The 18545-nt window shown below is 46.2% G+C and overlaps 1 protein-coding gene across 1 annotated transcript in view; it reads right to left on the reverse strand.

Annotated features, from left to right (window-relative positions):
* Window positions 1-18545, reverse strand: part of TRAM2 (translocation associated membrane protein 2) — a 73652-nt gene that overhangs the window by 19973 nt on the left and 35134 nt on the right. The window contains exon 2 of the mRNA XM_069488172.1: window positions 13235-13298. Within this exon, the coding sequence (XP_069344273.1) occupies window positions 13235-13298 (64 nt within the window). The remainder of the gene's footprint in view (window positions 1-13234; window positions 13299-18545) is intronic.

An 18545-nucleotide genomic window follows, 5' to 3' on the forward strand; every position in this document is an offset into this window, starting at 1 on the left:
AGCAGCAGCATTCACAACAGCCAAAAGGTGGAAGCAGCCCCAGTGCACACAAACCGATGAATCAACAAACCAAATGTGCTCTATGCACACAATGGAATATTATTCAGCCTTAAAGAAGAAGAAAATTCAGACATTCGCTACAACATGAACCTCAATGAGGACATTACTCTAAGTGAAATGAGTCAGTCGCAAAAAGACAAATACTAAGTGATTCCACTTACATGAGTTACCCAGAGCAGTCAAATGTATAGAGACAGAAAGTGGAAGGGTGGTGGCCAGGGAGTGGGGGTCAGGGGAAATGGAGAATTGCCGTTTAATGGGTACTAAGTTTTCAGTTTTGCAGGATGGAAAAAGTACAGGAGGTTGGTTGTACAATAATGTGAATGTACTTAACACTACTGAACTATACACTTCCAATGGTGGAGATGGTAAATCTTACGTGATGTGTATTTTATCACAATTTTAAAAACAACAAAAAACCAGCACCCGGGTGTGACAATGCTCTGAAGTGGACCGAAGGCTGGGTGGGGGAGCGAGGAGGCTGGGGGCCTACAGAGGCAGGAGGTCAGGAAGGGCCTTAAAGGTCACGGCAAGACATGTGGAATGTATCCTAAAGGCAGTGAAAGCTACAGGAGGACTTTGGTCACGTATTTATAAAGATCTCTCTTCCTGCCACATGGAGAAGGGGTTAGAGGGGCCAGGGTGGAAGCCGGGAGAGCAGTTAGGAGGCGCCGTGGGCATTCCAGGCGAGGGGGGGAGGTGGGTGCCCTGCCCCAGGACGGTGGCAGAGGGAAGGGGAGAAGACAAATGCATCGGGTGGATTTGGACGAGAGAATCAGAAGACCCAGGACTGGCTGCAGGTGCGATTCTCAAGTTCCTTTTGTAACCTTCTCTGTATTCTGTAGCCCTCCTTCAGAGTTTCACATTCTTCAACATGCATTATCTTGTTTGATCCCTGTAAACATCTCATGAGATAAGCGAGGAAAGTGGATGAGGAAACAGAGTTCAGAGAGCTAAGCGACAGGGTCCATTGCTGAGGTTTCCCAGTTTCTGGTGCCCCAGCCCGGCCACCAAATGCCACCTCAAGGTCAACAGCACTCCCCATCCCACCCCGTCACAGCTTCATTACTGGTACTATGCCACTCTTGATCTTTCTCCTACATTCGTAACGAACATCATCGTACACAAATACTCAAAAGCTGTACCCTGATTTATACAAATTCTCTCTATTGCTTTCCCCCCTCATCTGCTATCTTCCTACTTGGGATCACAGTGGGAAAGTAAACTGGCGTGGTCCTTTCTGTTTTCCATAGAGCTATGGACTTTTGTGTTCTTCTAGGCACCTATAAACAAAAATCACTGATGCTTTTGATTTTTTTTCTTTTTAAACTGTTGGTGGCTCACCAATTCTTACAAAAACCCTCTCACTACCCAAGTTAGAGCTCCTCCTCCTTACGGATCACCCCTGTCTTGCATGGACCTTTAAAAAGAACGGCAATAGTTTGGCAATAACCTATTAGAATTGTTTACAAGCGTAAGTTCAGCATGTCTCGGGGCTGTTAGACCAGAGAGGCAACTCAGACTGCGAGTCACGGCAAAATGCCTACAGGGACCAGGTGGGTAGCACACATGAGCCCAGGGGTCCAGGTGCTTTAAGATACATCCTTTCAACACAGAATTAAGCAGGTAATGTTCTTCACTTCCACAAGGAAATACGCTTTCAATTGTATACTGCCCTCGTGGTCTACTTTTCACATCTCCACTTTGAGTGAGAAACAAGTTTAAGAAATATCCACTTTCCTTTTAATGTTACTAAAAGAAATACAACAGTTAAAACTGGGATACACAGCGATTGACAAGCAGCTTCAGTGTCAGGGACACACTAGAGGTAAGAAACAACTGTGGAAAACTCCGGAGTGTGCATGTCCCGTGGGGTTGAAGGAAGGAGTGGGAAGCTGCTCCTCGGCCACTGTGGCCCCGGGAGAGGTGCCGCCCAGTGTGGCCAGATGCCTGGCATTTCAAAAGCAAAGAGAGAAATCTTTACACAAAATCATCTGATTCTAAAATGCGGGTGACTAATTCAAAATTTGTAAAAACCCTGTGTGGGCCAACGCCAAAGTGGCCAAAGAAAACACACGGTGCAGGCCAACTCTGACCACGGGCCACCAGCTTGCAACCTCCAACCTACATGACCCCTGACACCTTTCCAACACCAATATTCTAGGAGTCTTCTTCCGATACAGCCCCGTGGAGCATGTCCACGTGCTCTCCGGCAGGAATGATTCTAGCTTTGGAAGAAAGCACCTTCAATAATGACCTTCCCAGTGCAGACGGGCTATCCCACCTCCCACCAAAAGTGACCCTTACTTTGCTTATCTTTGATCACAGTTTAAAGAGAGAACTGGGGAAAAAAAAAATAAAATAAAAAGAAGCCCAGAATAATCAAAAAGAGCGTTTGGTTGTTTTGACAACCTCAGTTAGCAGCTGTCACTTTTGGGGAGTCACATTCTCCCTGACCTCTGTTTTGTTTCCTATGACTAATTGATATTTTCCTGTTTCCTTTTGATGTCACTTGTAAGCAGCTTCTCCTGTCTGCCTTTGCATTTTCCAACCTTGTCCAGACACTACGGTATAGCCTCTGACCTCCTCTGCATGACCCGAGCTGGTGGCCACCCGTTACTGCCATCCCACCTGCTCTGAGGACTCATTAGAGTTCGGGGCATCTGCCCATGAAGTGTCCTCCTTTGTCCCCAAAACTTGCTGTTTAAAGAGCATCACTGTACTCCTTGGACCCTTCTTTCTCTCCCACTTTCTTTCCTAATTCGTGCAAATCTGGATTTGTAAAATTTACTTCAATTGGTTTCTGTGCTTACAGCCAACTCTGTTTTCACATTATTTTGATGCTTTTACACTAGATATAAATCCAGAACTTAGATATGAAAAAACCGGCATAAACAAAATCAAGAGGCAAACGATCACCTGGGGGAAAATATTTGATTCAGATCAGAGACTAAGGCCTAACCTTGCTAATCTGTAAAAAGCTCCTAGAATTTGAGGATTAAAAAGGTTTTTAAAAATTCTGCAGAAAAACAGGCAAAGGCTATAAACAGATAATTCACAGAAAAAAGAAACACAGATGGCCCTTATACATTTAAAAAGATGCTCAGCTTTTCACAGAAGAAAAATGCAAATTAAAACTACACTGAAATACCATTTTATACCTATCAGATTGGCAAAAATCCAAAGCTTGACAATATACTCCTGCCGAGCCTGTGTGGGGAAACAGACTCTCTCTTACACGCTGCTGGTAGGAATGCAAAACAGTACCACCTCTTTGGAGGGCAATCTGGCAATTTCTATTGAGATTACAAATGCACCAACCCTTTGATTCAGCAATTCTACTTCTGGGAATTTATCCTATAGCTAGTACCTACCACTATCAAAATGACATGTGTACAAGGTTATGCACTACAGCGCTGTTTTTCCAGAGTAAACTAATGGAAACAACCCAAGCTGTTTTCATCTATAGGGAACTGGTAAATAAACTGTTATAACACACCAGGGTTACTCAACATGTGGCCAAGGACCGGCAGCATCAGCATCACCTGGGAGCTTAGAAACGCTCATTCATGGGCCCTACCCAGGCCTACTGGATCAGACACTTGGAGTGGGGGACGCAGGAATCCAGGTAACAACACCTCCACATGATTCTGACCCTGCTAAAAAGCACTGATGTAAACAATGGAGCTGCCTAAAGACATTAGCAAGAAATGAAATCAAGCAAGGGTAAAACTAATTGGAGGACTCAGGAATGAGAATAGCAGCACCTTTGGGGGGGCATTGACTGGAGGAGCTTGGGGAAGCTGGGGTGCTGTACCTTGATGCAGGCTTTGGCTGTGTGAGTGTGCACATATGCAAAAATTCACCAATGTGTGCACCTGACTGCATGTGATGCCTCAATACAATATCTGAAAAAATGATGCCTTCTACACATTGATATGAAATAATATCCAGGATAGATTATTTAGTGGAAAAGAGGCAAGGTACAGAAGAGGATGTATAGCATTCCACCTCTTATGTAAGAAAGGGAGGGAAAGAAAAATTTGTGCTTGTATTTGCATAAAGCAACACTGGAAGGGCAAGTAAGAAATTCTGAAACGGGACCCAGGAGACAAGAATGATTGCCCACAGGGGTGGAGGTGTGAAGGGAAAGGAGAACAGGGTGCGAACAAGACTCTCACTCCGTAGCCACGGCCTGGAAGGGGCATGAAGAAGGCAGGAAGCGGGAAATGCTGTTACCTTGGTCTAGGTTCACCTTGATCTAGGTTAGATCTGTACAAAGTATCTGTTTTTGTACACATTTATATGTGAAGCATGAGAGTGTATTTTCTATTCAAAAAATAACTTTTTAAATAAATAAAGCTTCAAATTCTTCCTGCTCTGGATAAATAAAATAAAGTGGTGTCTTCTCCACCTTGTTGATCTGGATTTTTTTCCCATGGGAGTGTGAAAAGATAGGAAGTTCATTTCTAGAGCTTCCACTTGCCTATCATGTGACCCTGGGCCTCTCTGCCTCATTACCCCTTCTAGACAATGGGGATAAAACCATCCACCTTTCCCTCACAAAGCCATAAGAATAAAATAGATAAGTGACTAATCAGCTGTAAAGTGCTATGCAAATAGATGAACTCATTATGACTGTCCCTAGCAGAAAGGATCAGAAGCTAAGGAAGAGAAGAGTCACTTGTTCTGGGCCATGCACTGCTCTGGGCACGTCTCACAGTGACATCATTTACTCCTCCCAGCGATCCTGGTATTATCCCTGTTTACTGACAGGGCAGCTGAGGCTCAGAGACAAGCAGTCCCTGTGCTCCCGGGACCTGGAGCTAGTTAGGAGTGGGGCCAGGGCTCTACCACACTGCCGATGCCAGAAGCCAAGCCCAGAAGCCAAGCCCATCGTCTCCCCACTGGGCCTCTCTGCTTTCTGACTCCCCTTCTAATCACACAGAGGATGCATTTGTTAGACCCTGAAGGCCTGCCCTACTCCCTGAGGTGGCCGGGAAAAGACAGGCGTAGGACCGGCAGGGGGCACGCAGCCTCAGAGGGCAGCGTTCTGACCTCCAGCCCTGCCCCCTCTCCCCAGGACACTCCCTCTCTGGCCTCCCAACCCAGACGACATGGCCAGTGGCACTTTAACTACAAGCAGCATCACGGTGCTCCGACACAGGAATGTGCACACACACGCTGTCATGGGTTGAACTGTTCCCCCCCTCCCAACAAAAAAAGATATGTTGGAGCCCTAACCCCCAGTACCTGACAATGTGACCTTATTTGAGGATAGAGTCTTTACAGAGATAAATTAAACTGAGGTCATGAGGGTGGGACCTGTTCCAATATGACTGGTGTTTGGACACAGACAGAAACACACAGAAGGAGACACAAGGAGAAGCCGGCCATCCGCAAGCTGAAGGGAGAGATCCAGAAGAGATCCTTCCCTCGCAGCCTCAGAAGGAACCAACCCTGCCGACTCCTAGATTTCAGATTTCTGGCCTCCGGAACTGTGAGACAACACATTTCTGTCGTTTGAGTCACCCAGCGTGTGGCACATGGACACACACACCGAGAGAATTAAAGATCTAATTGACGGATCTTCAGCATTACCATTTTAACCATTTAATGCATGTTTTGGAATCCATTTTCTCCAGTTTTATAGGAAAGCAGAAAGATAAAAGATATTTTTATGATGTAAAAAGATGTAGCAAAGATGAGAGAAGAGTTAAAGAGAATTTGGTAAGAGAAGCTCCTAGCTTCTGTTTTCATGAGGCACTCCTCTTTTTTCTAAGTCTGTAACCCTTCCTGTGGCCTTGAAGAAAGAAATATAAACAAGAACTCCTAGGTGCCAGGCGCCTATCATAGACTCCACTGTCATTTACAAATCTGTAGCTTCTCCGTGGAGCATGCCCTGGCATAGCACATGCATGCAGCTGGGGGAAGGCGTGAACTTGTTTTTTTTATCATTCATTGAGAGCCACAGAGGCAAAATAATCCCTCAGGGACCAAATGCAAAACAAAAACAAAAAAAAAGAAAAAGAAAAGAAAGAAAGAAATCTAAAATTAGGGCTTTTTTTTCACTTACCTAAAAATAACCATTTCACCAAACCCATTGTTAAATTAAGGACAAAAAAATATTTCAGTAAAAACAATTGATTAGGAAGAAAATGATCCTAGCTAGATAAGAGAAGAAAAGATTTGATCAGGTGAAGTTCAAGTAAAAAGGTGGGGTGGGGCCCGTGAAGGGGGAGGAGCAAGGCTGGGAAGAAGAGGGGCTCAGCTCCATGGTTTGAAGATGTGGGTCTGCGGGCTATGGACACTGTTCCCGCTAATCGTGGGCTTCCAGCAGGTGAATGATGAGCCACAGCAACTCCATGGTTCTGCTCATTCAGATCTCTGGAAGCTCCACACCAAACGGGATAAATTCCCTGGGGCGTGACTGGGAATTACACAAAGTGAAGCTGAGGCTGGAAGGGGACATTTCCAGGTTGCATGGATGTGCTCAGTCTGTGAACACATTGATTCACTGAGCCGAACACTTAGGATCTGTCCACCTGCTACACAACAGTTACACTTCATAAGTTTAGTAAGTTTTAATTTTTGAAAAACAAGTCTGGGGCTGGCCTTAAGTCCTAGGTCAGAGGCTCCCCCCGACTCTTTTTTAGATGGCCAGTGAATATGCCACGGACACGGGGGGCTTTGGTTTATTTTTCTCTTATTCTTACAGACAGGACCTTCGGGCCAGAGGGGCTCTTGGTGGCTGCTTGGCCCCACGGGGCCAGGACAGAGCCAAGTCTCTGCCTCCCTTTGTTGGGACCCACCCCCCTCTATCCACCGCCCTTTTGGCAAACTCAGCCTTTCTAAAGCTTTCTGGGCCCTGGTGCTGCATGGGGTGTGAGCAGCCAGACCCATCCTTTGCCCTTACTGCTGCATCCTTAGAAACATCAATCAACTCTTCAAGCCACAGGTCCCCTGGCTGTAAAAGGATCAGGCCAGGCTAGATGAGTGTCACGTCTCCTCCAGCTGCACGGGCCGCAGCTCCAGGTTAGGTAGCTTTCATCTGTAATCGAGTACGGCTTCCATCTCCAGAGCCACTGTTGCCCACCTGTCTTTTCCTTTTCTTGTCCCCCATGAGCTCATCTTACAAATAAGGGCTCAGTTTGATATGTGATGCCAATCTTTCAAGTATATGATACAAGCAGGAGACAACACTAATTCCTGTTGACCAGCAAAAGGAACAAGAACCACTTTGAGCCCTGGACAAAAGCCTTTGGCTGAATGAGGCTTTAAAACCATCTGTCTGAGACTGTTTATATGGGCAGCATGTCTCATCCTAGAAGGGGCTGTGAGAACAATGGCTGAGCTATGGTGTAGGAGGTTCCCAGGCTTTTCATCTCTGGCTGCAAAATCCAACAAAGCAGATGGCACTAATAAAACCAACTAGGATTCACAGAGCCAGGGGATGGATCTTTGTCACCTTTGATCACTGCAAAACAGACCCTTCTCTTGCAGAGGTCCCAGCTTCTAGGTGGGCAGCTAGAGGCGACGTCAGGAACGTTCAGATTTAGGAACATTAATGCTACCTTGTCGCCTTACAAACATGTACATGACCTCTTAGGGAGCTGCAGCCCCAGCTGGAAACCAGCTCTACCCAGTGAAACTCCCCACCTCCTCCCACCCCTCCCCAGACCAAATGGTGATAGAAAAACCAAAACTGGAAGAGGACAGAAAGATGCAAATGTGTTACTGGGTTTAGGGGTTTCCTGATCTAATCTTTGAGGTTACAAGCGCAGGATTATTTGAAAGCCTAACTAGAGCTTTCCACCCGCCTAACTTAAAGCTGTGCTTCTCCAGCTTTTATAGGCACAAGAATCACCTGAGGATCTTGTTAAAACGTAGGTTTTGATGCAGGAAGTGTGTGGTAGGGCCTGAGAGCCTGTATTTCCAACAGGTTCCCAGGTGGTGCCGATGGCGTTGGTCTCTGGGAAGTGAGCAGCAAGCACTTCGGAGGATGCCCAGAGCTTCCCGTCTCAGGAACTCCGGGAGTTTAGGCAGTGACCATCACTCTCAATTTTGCAGATGGGGGATGGAGACCCAGATGTGAAGTAGCTTTGCCCAATACAAATTAGTAGCCCCCAAATCCTTGTAAATAAATGCTTAGCCCGTTTGGGATCACCTGTTCTAGACCAGAAAAGAAGTCGGCAGGCCTTGAGTCTGCCTGTGGGAAGAATCAAGCTTCCATAATTTTCTGACTTGTATAGTCTATATATTTCTGACCCTGATACTAGATACTTTGTGCTATTTTAATCAGAAAGAAAACTCAGAGTGTCTAATGGTAAGACCAGAAAACTGAGATTTTAGTCCATGCCAGAGCTGGGCAGGGTGTATGGTTGCTAGATAAGATACAAAGGGGGAGGGGGACAGTTAAATTTGAATTTCAGATAAACAATGAATAATTTTCTAGTATAATTCTGTGCCATGCATAATTTGAGAATACTTACACTTAAAAAAAAAAAAAAAGACATTCATTGTTTACCTAAGGATCGAACTGGCAGTCCCGGATTTTTATTTGCGAAGTCTGGCAACCCTAACAGGATGGCAGGTAGGAATAAGGGGAGCAGTAAAAAGGAATATTTCCTGCTTCATCACTGCTGGCCTTCAAGAAAGCCACAAGGACGCCGGTGTGGCAGGCGTTCTACCAGTAGGCACAGACACTGCCCTTCCATGTCCCTCTCTCTGAATGGAGCTTAATTTTTTTAGCTAGCTGATTATAATGAAACAAAATCACAAATTTAAAGCTGGTGTTATGGATTGAATTGTGCCCCCCGCATTCATATGTTGATGTCCTAACTCCCAGCACCTCAGAATGTGACTTTATTTGGAAATAGGGTCTTTGCAGAGGTAACTAGTTAAAATGAAGTCACAGTGGGGGAGGATGGGCCTCTAATCCAATACGACTGTGTCCTTATAAAACAGAGAAATCTGGACATGGGGACTGACATGCACACAGAGAAGGCCATGTGAAGACTGGCCATGTGCTGCTGCACGCCAGGGAACTACCAGAGCTAGGAGAGAAGCCTGGAGCACACCCTTCCCTCAGCAGAGGGTGCACGGCCCTGCTGGCACCGTGATCCCGGACTTCCAGCCTCTGGAACTGCGAGATAATAAATTTCTGTTATTTAAGCCACTCGATTGGTGGTACTTTTGTTACAACAGCTCTAGGACACTAATACTAGCAGCTGGGATGAAGGGGTAGAGAAGAGGAGGGAGTTACAGGCAAATGAGGTACCAGGGAAAAGCCCCATCCACATCACCTGTTAGCTACATCCCTTAGAACTCAAACGTCAGCTGAGAAGACACAGGGATTGAGAAATGACAGACTGCTTTGTGTGAAAACAGTCACTGCTCTACTAAAATTTGATTTTAAATGTTGAGCTGAGCAAGTCACACATTATTTAAAGAAGAAACCTTAGAAGTCAGAATTTACCCTGGTTACACGAAAGAGGATACATTTCCAAGAGTGGAGTATAATCTAAAGAGATTTTTCGAGAGGGTTTTAAAAATCACAACCTTAACAGACTTGTTATTGTCAAGTGTTTTTTCCCATGAGAAGTCTGCTTTCCTCCAGTCTTTATAAACCAAACATTACCGTATTGGGTTAGTGATTAAGGAGCTCGAAACAAAATTAAGCAGGCTATTCTGATTTCATTGTCTCTCTTGATTATTTGCTTGTCATATTTCGAATAGCCCCAAATGGCAAGATTTAAATAAAAGATAGGCTATTTCATAATACTTTATCCTCACTTTCTAAAGTAACTGAAACCCCCTCAATTTAGCATGGACTGGAATATACCTTTACCTTTAGCCAGGCCTGTCCTGGGCCTGTAGGAGGAGTCCAGGAGCAGAATTCCACAGTCCGACCCTGGGAAAATGCCAAACCTAGTTGGCTGCAGTCATGCTGGCCCACGTTCAGTTACCAGAACACACTGAGGTGTCCGTTTCTCACCTGACAGCCTTTGCACATGCTGATCCCTGTGCCCGGAATATTCTTTCTTCCACCCAGATCCTCTCCACACCCACAACACAACAGAACACAACCCTCCACACACTCAGCTCAAAAGTCAGCTCCTTGGAAACCTCTTCTGTCACCACCCTTTCATTTCTCCTTATCACATAACCTTGTACATTCCCGTCACCACCCTGTATCACAGCTATAATTATTAACTGTTTACTTGTTTACTATCTATCCCTCCCTAATCAACGGTAAGCTTCATGAAGTCAGAGATCAGACGAGTTTTGCAAATTACACCCAGGCCCTGGCTCACAACGGGCACACAAATATTTGTCAAGACTGATCAATTAATTCATTAAACAAATGAAGGCATGACATGATTGACAGTGGCACATGCCAAAACACAGTGGGAGCTCCCAATGCCCACAGCCTCTGGGTTCAGTCCCGAAGCGTGTAGTCTACACTTGGCATCCTGATCGGGAGACAGATGCTGGGGGGACATCACTCGTCTGCTCATTTCTCTGGGAAAGTTTCAAACTCAAAACATCAACCCTGTGATCAGGATCTGGCTTCACGAATAGGCCCTTCCTGTAATAAAAGGATGTCCAGTCACATGCACATCAACTTTTGGGGTCCCCAGGATAATACTTCCTCATGGTAAATTAATAAAGCACTATTGTTAGGATCTGGTGTTCCATCTAAGTTGACTTCAGGGAGAAGTGAAACGAAAACACCTGCACAATGTTTGATAACTGGCTATTTCTTTATACATTTATAAACAGGCATTCTGACATTAAAACAAGAGAAAGCCTGCACATTTTATATTTGCAAAAATACTAAAAACCTTAGGATTTATGGATCATAAGTATTAGATGACACAGGGTACTTTGGCAATACAGACAGAAAACCTTTAAAATGTATGTACTACTTAATCTAGAAATTCTAGTAATAGAAATTTATGCTAAGAAAATAATCAGAAATGAATACAAAAATTTAGCCACGAGAATGTTCACTGGAATACTATTTATAATAAAAACCAGAAACTTAAAAATCCAAATGGGTTGATTAGAAAATCTGTGGTCATCCCTATTAAGAAATACTCTGCAGCTTTTCAAAATGTCCTGTATAATAATCAATGACATCATCATATTCTAATACCAAAAAAGTATATTATGAATCAATACCCCAAAATGTTTTAACTATAGTTTTTGTTGGGTGGTGGACTCATATGTGATTATCTTCCTATGTTTTTCTGTGTTTTACAGTTTTTCTATAAGAATTATGAACCGTTTATATAAATATATATTTTTAAATAAATTTTAACTAGTCACAAAAGGACAAACACTATATGATTTCACTTATATGAGGTACCTAGGGTAGACAAGTTCACAGAATCAGAAAACAGAATGGAGGTTGCCAGGGGCTGGGGCTGGGGCAGGGGCTGGGGAGTTAGTGCCCAATGGGTACAGAGTTTCAGTTCTGCAAGATTCAAGAGTTCTGGAGATGGATGGGGGAGATGATAGCACCACAATGTGAATGGACTTAATGCCACCAAACTAAACACTTAAAAATGGCTAAGATGGCCAATTTTATGTTATTGCAGATCTTACCACAATTTTTAAAAAACTAAAAAAAAAAAAAAATTTTAAACCAGTAAATCATAACTATAGCTGGGTCTAGAGATGACTCAGTTATTAGGAGTCATTTTCAAGAGACAGAAGCAAATCAGCCTAAATTTGACTTGGACCACATGGCACTGAGCCCCATCATCCGTGGCGCCCACCAGTGCGGAGTGTGCCACCGGGGGAACAGGCATCTGCCTGTTTCCTGACTACTGCTGCCGGCCTTGCATTTCGTGGGTCACCTCCAGTCTCTTCCTTCATGGCTTGGAGTTTTCTTCCTCTCTCGCCCATGTCCCTCAGTTTGACACTCAGAAGAAGAAACTGAATTGGCTGCCCCAGAAGCGTGGCTTCCCCGGAGCCTGGCCACAGTGACTGCAGGGGACAGGTGGGCCCAGAAGAGATCTGTGGCTGTGTTCTCCCTGGGCCACAGGTTCAGGGACTTGCTCCCAAAGCCTTTCAGCTAGTAGTTGGAGGAGCCAGACAAAGAGAGGAATCTCACCGTAAAGTCAAGGCAACTGACCTCTCTACCAAAGAATGAAGAGGAAAGAACTAGATCCAGCAAATGAAATCCTTCCTTTGTTCATGAAGAAGGCACCCAGAGCTTTGCCACTGAGAAAGGAGGGATGCCTGGGTCCCGGGGGTGGGGCCTGAGAGCCCCAGGGGTGCAGACCCATGGCCCCAGGGCTGAACTTGGTCTGTAGCTGTGTTGGTTTGGCCGACACAGTGCTGGTCTGCACAATGTTTGTAAAATTTCTGTTAGTTGCTAACATTTAAAAATCGGGGTATTTCTACATAAAGAGATTTTTTTTCAATTCTCTTAGGGAAAAAAATGAAAGCTCTTAGCCACACTGAGTTTACACTCCTATGTGACAAGAACAGGCTGGAGGTGAGCAGAGGCTACCCTTTAGATGGGCCCTCTCCCCAATCCAGTCCCGCTATTGACCTGTGTGGCCCTGCTGCTCCTTGAGTTGTAGCCCCTCAACTTGACTGGCAAGTGCTCAGGAGGAGCATGCAGTACCTGGCATGATCCTAGCTAGGCCCCCCGTAAGGTCTTGGAAATACTCAATGACTGCAGGCCAGCCTACAGCATCAGAGTGCGGCTCTGGAGTTGAGGGTCAGGAGTAAACCCCAGGCACAGACATGTGTCTGGCATCTGTCCCCACCCCGGCTACGTTTCCATGCACCATCAAAATGCAACATCCTGCCCATTCTCCTCCGTGAAAATTTTAAAAAGGAAGCTATACTCTTGATAATGGGTCAATGGTCATGATGCCTTGTGTCCTGTGTCCCACAGAAGACAACACTAGATGCTTTGGGGACAGAAGTCAGAGCCATGTGAAGCACCCCGTGGTCCGTGGTTTTCTTCACTAGAGAACACAGCAAAGCTCCCAGTCATTAACGCTTCCTCGCTGCTGTCTCAGCGGTGGAGGGTGCTGGACACTGAGTTTATATATCTGAAAAGAGCATGTATTGACAGGGGAAAAGGAAGTTTTCCAAGTCCTTCAGGGTTAACAGGGCCAGGGGGAGGTCAAGACCAGTGATTTCTTACCTGCTGTAGGCAAACTAACGTTATACTGAGGTAAAATAAATAGGAAGGCAGTCTTGGCTGTGACCTGTAAAACAAAGGGAAAAAGTTCCAGTTTAACTTTTGGCCACATCAAAAGAAACAAGTAGAGTCTGCTACCAGCCTCCAGACCCTTTCCATCTCAGACCCGCCGACCTCCGGGATGAAGGCTTTTACATAATGCAGAGTTGGCACTGGGTTTTGTTCCATTTTTCTTTAATGACATACCTCCCAAAACCTGCACTAAAAACAAACAGAAAAATGACCCTGGGCCCCAGGTGGTATCTAGACTAGTTACTCACTGCAGATGGGATGAAACCAGTTGTGCTTGGCGGGATGAGAGCTCACAAGGGAGGGGTATAAATCTGGCTGCTATTCATTCGTTCATGCATTCATTCAGGTATTTATTAATTCAGTTCTGTGTACCCAGCACTGTGGAAGGTGGAAACTAATAGATGAGGTCAGAGCCTTCAAGGACCTTAGGATCTAACTGAGGTTTTCCCAGGACTTTGGTTGCTGCCTGCACGTTGGACAGCAGCCCCGAAAGTCTACACCTGAGCTTCAGAAACAGAGCACTCCAGCTGCTAATTTCACATCTACCCTACTGTGGGGCACAGAGCAAGACAGGACACCCCACACTGCTGATTTGTTTGTTTCAAAAGCTGTCTTTAAAATCTTAGTTGTGTTGTGGAAAAAAACTGTGGTTGCCACCCAGTTATTAATAGCCAAATCAGTACTGTGACACTTTAGTCAGCAGAGGAGAAATTATAAAATGAGGAGATGTGGCCGGGCACGGTGGCTCATGCCTGTAATCCTAGCACTTTGGGAGACTGAGGCGGTAGGATTTCTTGAGGCCAGGAATTCGAGACCAGCCTGAGCAAGAGCAAGACCCCATCTCTACAAAAAATACAAAAGTTAGCCGGGCGTGGTGCCACGCACCTGTAGTCCCAGGTACTCGGGAGGCTGAGGCAGGAGGATCGCTGGAGCCCAGGACTTGGAGGTTGCAGTGAGCCACAATGATGCCACTGTCCTCTAGCCCGGGCGACAGAGCAAGACCTTCCTTGTCTCAAAAAACAAACAAAAAACAAACAACAACAAAAACAAAACAAACAAAAAAAAAAAAACATGCAGATGTAAAGCTTGGACTCCTGAATCGACTATCTGGCTTTAAATGCTGGCTCTGCCATTTGCTAGCCACGTAACCATGAACAAGTAATCTTACATCCTAAGTCTCAGTCTCCTTGTCCAGAAACTCAGGGGCATTTGTAATATCTTAGCTGGTCTGGGTACTACGCACTCGGGTGGCACTGGCCCAGCTGTTGGCATTGCTGAAAGCTCCCCAGATGTTTCCAGTGGGCACCTGGGCCTGAGAACCACTAGCCACACTGTTCTGAGATGCACATGAGGCCAGGTGAAGAGGAAGCGCAGAATCAGGCCTTTCTCAAGAGGCCTCAAGCAACACCTCTTCAATACAAGGTGCTGGGTCTCCCCCAAACATAGAGGTTTGAAGGGTGCACACGCGGGGGGACAAAGACACTGGGCCATGGCAAAGGCAGCATGGAAATGAGTGAATGATGCATCACAGACTCCCCGTGTCACTTGGATATGCCAGCAAGCGGCTCCTGTCCTCAGCCTACTCTCTAGCGACAACCCTCCTCTCTAGAGCAAACCTCTCCCCAGTCAACAAGACCTAGCACTCTGCAGCGGGGCGTCATTTCCCCTTGGTATGTATGCGGGATGCACGGCAAGCCCTCTCGTGAATTTGTGCTGCCGCCTTAGACACGTTCTACCAAGCTCGCGGGGAAGACCCCAAATGAGATTAGGTATGAGAAGCAGCTCTTAAAAACACTGAGCCCTACTCAAATATACAGGTCTTCCCTAATCCCCACCCGACAACCTTATTACTTTGGTCCTCAAGACCTTTTGCAGCGTTCCCGACCTACCTTCCAATGCAACAGCCTGCATTTTCTTTCAACAGATGTGCTTGGTGTCAGCCAAAACACTCTACTTGCTACTTCCTTTTGGGGGTTTTAGCCCCTCTCACGTTGTGCGTTACTGCTCCTATAACCTCCCTGCCCGGTTCTACTGATCAGAATCCCACTCATCCTCCACAGTCCACCTCCACAGTAACCTTCTCCGAGAAGCCTTCCCTGACTGCTCACGAGTACGACCTCCTCTCGCCTGGAGCGCTCTGCCCATGCCCCGCTGTGTTCTCATTTCCATGTTCTTGTGCATGGTTCTCACCAGGCTCCCACCTCTCCAAAGGCAGGGACTGTGCTGTCTCACGCACCCTTATATGCCCTCTCAAGTCCCTCCCCCGGATGCACACAGTAGGTGCTCAGTAACTGCTCCTGAATAACGTGAAAGGTCACAAGCTGAGTCTGCTTCTCTCAACTGTGTTCTCTCAACTCGTCCACCTGCCAGACCACCTGAATCCAGGTCCGCCACAGGCCCCTCCTGACCACTGCGGCCACGTGGTTCTCCCTCTCTGAACTCTGCTCACAGGGTCGTTCCTGGCCCCACCACCTAACTCTCTCTGTCGTCTGCCAAGACTCCTTTGACGGTAAGCTTTGCCTCTCACACTGAGATGTCTGTGAGGGCCGATCAGAGGAAACGAGAGGAAGGAAGGGGAGAGGAGAAAGGCAGGCAAGAAGGAAAATATTTACCAACACTCCACACTGCCCTGGCACATGTCTCCCACTTGTTTTCATCGGGAACGTGCTTGTCATTTAAGGTTGTGGGGGTGGAGTGGGCCTCTGAGGGCTGTCTGGCATCCGCTCTCCCCTTCCTGACAGCACCACGGCCTCTCCCAGTGTGTGTGGGGTCACCAGAGGTGACCTGGACGGAACAGGGGGATAAACCTTCTCCTCAAGACAGAAGCCCAGCCAGCGGGACCCCTCTCCCGGGCCCTGGGTCTGGGTGGCAGTGAGGAAGTGCTGGCCAGTGCCGCGGGCCCACCCAGGGTCTGCTGCTGAGGTTCCCGCTCCCGGCCCTGGGGCATCCACGGGTCCTCCGCTTCCCATCGACTGTGTGAGCCCCCAGGGAGCCCCGTTTCTAAGACACATTATTCTTCAGTGTGAGGAGCACTAGTGTTCCACCTGCTGCACATGAGAATCCCCAGGCCACACCCCAGCCGATGAAACCAGACCCTTTGGGGCACCCGCATTTTGTCACGCTCCCCACGGCATTCCAGTGGGCAGCTAAGCGTGCAGCTAAGTCTAGAACCATTATATCTTTTTTTTTTTTTAGAGGAAGATAAGACATTTGGTATGTGGGCTCCACATACATATTTTCTTGCCCTTCTCCTGCATGTACAGTCAACTGACGTCCTGTAAAGTCACTGCAAACACACTGACACGTCGCTCCTACGAGATACACAGGGTTGGGTTCCTGCAAGCCTCTGGTCACATTTCCGTCAACAGGTCAATCCATAGCCTTGTTTTATATGCATTTCTGCTTAAAGAGACTTTATTTAACACACATGGTTGATTCACCGACACTGAACTCACGCCCAACAGCACCGAAACGCATGCCTGAGCTACGCTTACCTAACACGCGTGTTTTCTCCGTGAGGCACATCGCAGCCTTCCCTCACACAGGAACACTCGACAGCACTTCTGCACTACAGCTGGGGGCCGTTTTAAACAATGACATCCACAGAAAGCATAAAAATGTGAAAAATAAGGCACTACACAGACTGTGAGAGGACGCCTGTTTGTAGGATGAGAGCTGGAACCGGAAGGCAGAGTGTCGCCTCGTTTGACCTCAGCTGGGAACAGGCATGTCGGGTGACTCAAAAGTTTCTGCTGCTCTGCACGTGTGTGTGTGTGAGTGACCAGGAAAGCTGAGTATTGATTTGGCGGTTGCAATTAAATATTAATAAGTAAGGGAATTCACAAAAATGAAATCCACAAATAATGAGAATAGAACGTATTAGGGCAAATCTGAATGTCAGCACCACGAACACCAAGATTTTTTTCTTGTTTAACAGCCACAGAATTCACCCATTTTAAGCATACAGCTCTAAAGGGTTTATCTTCATTTCTAAACTGTCTCTTCCTGCAAGGGAATGTGAGCAATAGGGAATGGGGATCTTACCTACCTTGATTCCCTTTGATCAACAGCCTCAAACAGTGTTCAGCAAACACTTGTTAAATGACCACAGTGACCAAGCAGGAGAAGCAGTGTTGTGCTCAGCTATCTGATCCTGGGCCCACATTTATTCTTCTGAACATGTCCTCCCTCTCCCTGGGTCTGTCCCAGAGCTGGGCACATAGTAGGTATCTCATAAATACCTAGTTCATGAACTCATACTGAAAGCAGCTGTAATACTTAGTGACCACCGATGAACGCTTAACACGTTTTCTGAACATGATTCTGATGGAACAGGATCTAGAACCTTAATTAAGGTAGCGGCAGCAGAAACCATTCTAAAATGTGCACCTTTCTTTGTAAACGGCCACGCTTGCTCCCACCTTACCATGTTTCAGCAAGATGGTGTCAGTTTCCCTGGTTTATAGATGAAAAAGCTGAAGTTGGGGCACAGAGAGGTAAAGTTGCCTCCCGAGACCTCACAACCACACAAGCAGAAAAGGCAACACTCAACTTGATTTTTTAAAAAAAACTTGTTGCAAAAACAAACTTGGAAGACACACAATACTGGACGTAAAATAAACAGTAACATAAAATGCAAATAGGAGAGGACAAAAAAAAAAAAAATACATATATTGAAGGCAAAGGGAAGGAGCAAGGAATGAGGCTGATCCACAAAAATGCATTCCAGGAAGTTCTACTCACTGGCTAACGGTGGCCAGAAACCTGCCTGTAAGCTTTTCCACAGTCATCTGAAAAAGGAAGGGGCGATCAGCTCCTGGAATCACTATACCCATTAATTAAAAAAGCAAAAAGCACTGGTCTAACAGAGCAATCCTACTTCTTCAGCATAAAAAACACTCTCTTTGCCTTAAAAGATCCTTTGGCACCCCAAATCTTTACCCCATGATCCTCTCCCGACCTCGGACCAGGGATGAAACCACTAACAAGCCTCTCTCTGCAAGCGCTGGTTGAGTTCCTGCAGCACAGAGGGCTGAGAAACAGGAGCCTATTAAAAATGTCATTCCAATTATTTCTCATTCCTCTAAGGCTGTTTATAGGAAACATTATTGAGTTTAATAGCATTTTAAATGCCAAGCTCAGTGGGTAAAAGGTTAAAAGTGACAATGTGCTAATACACTAATGCAAAGGGAGAACACTAAATTATGTAGGAAGGGCCACATCACACATGCACAGGCGCACG

The sequence above is a fragment of the Eulemur rufifrons genome, chromosome 15 (genome assembly GCF_041146395.1).
Source record: "Eulemur rufifrons isolate Redbay chromosome 15, OSU_ERuf_1, whole genome shotgun sequence".
In the NCBI taxonomy this organism is placed as follows: Eukaryota; Metazoa; Chordata; class Mammalia; order Primates; family Lemuridae; genus Eulemur; species Eulemur rufifrons.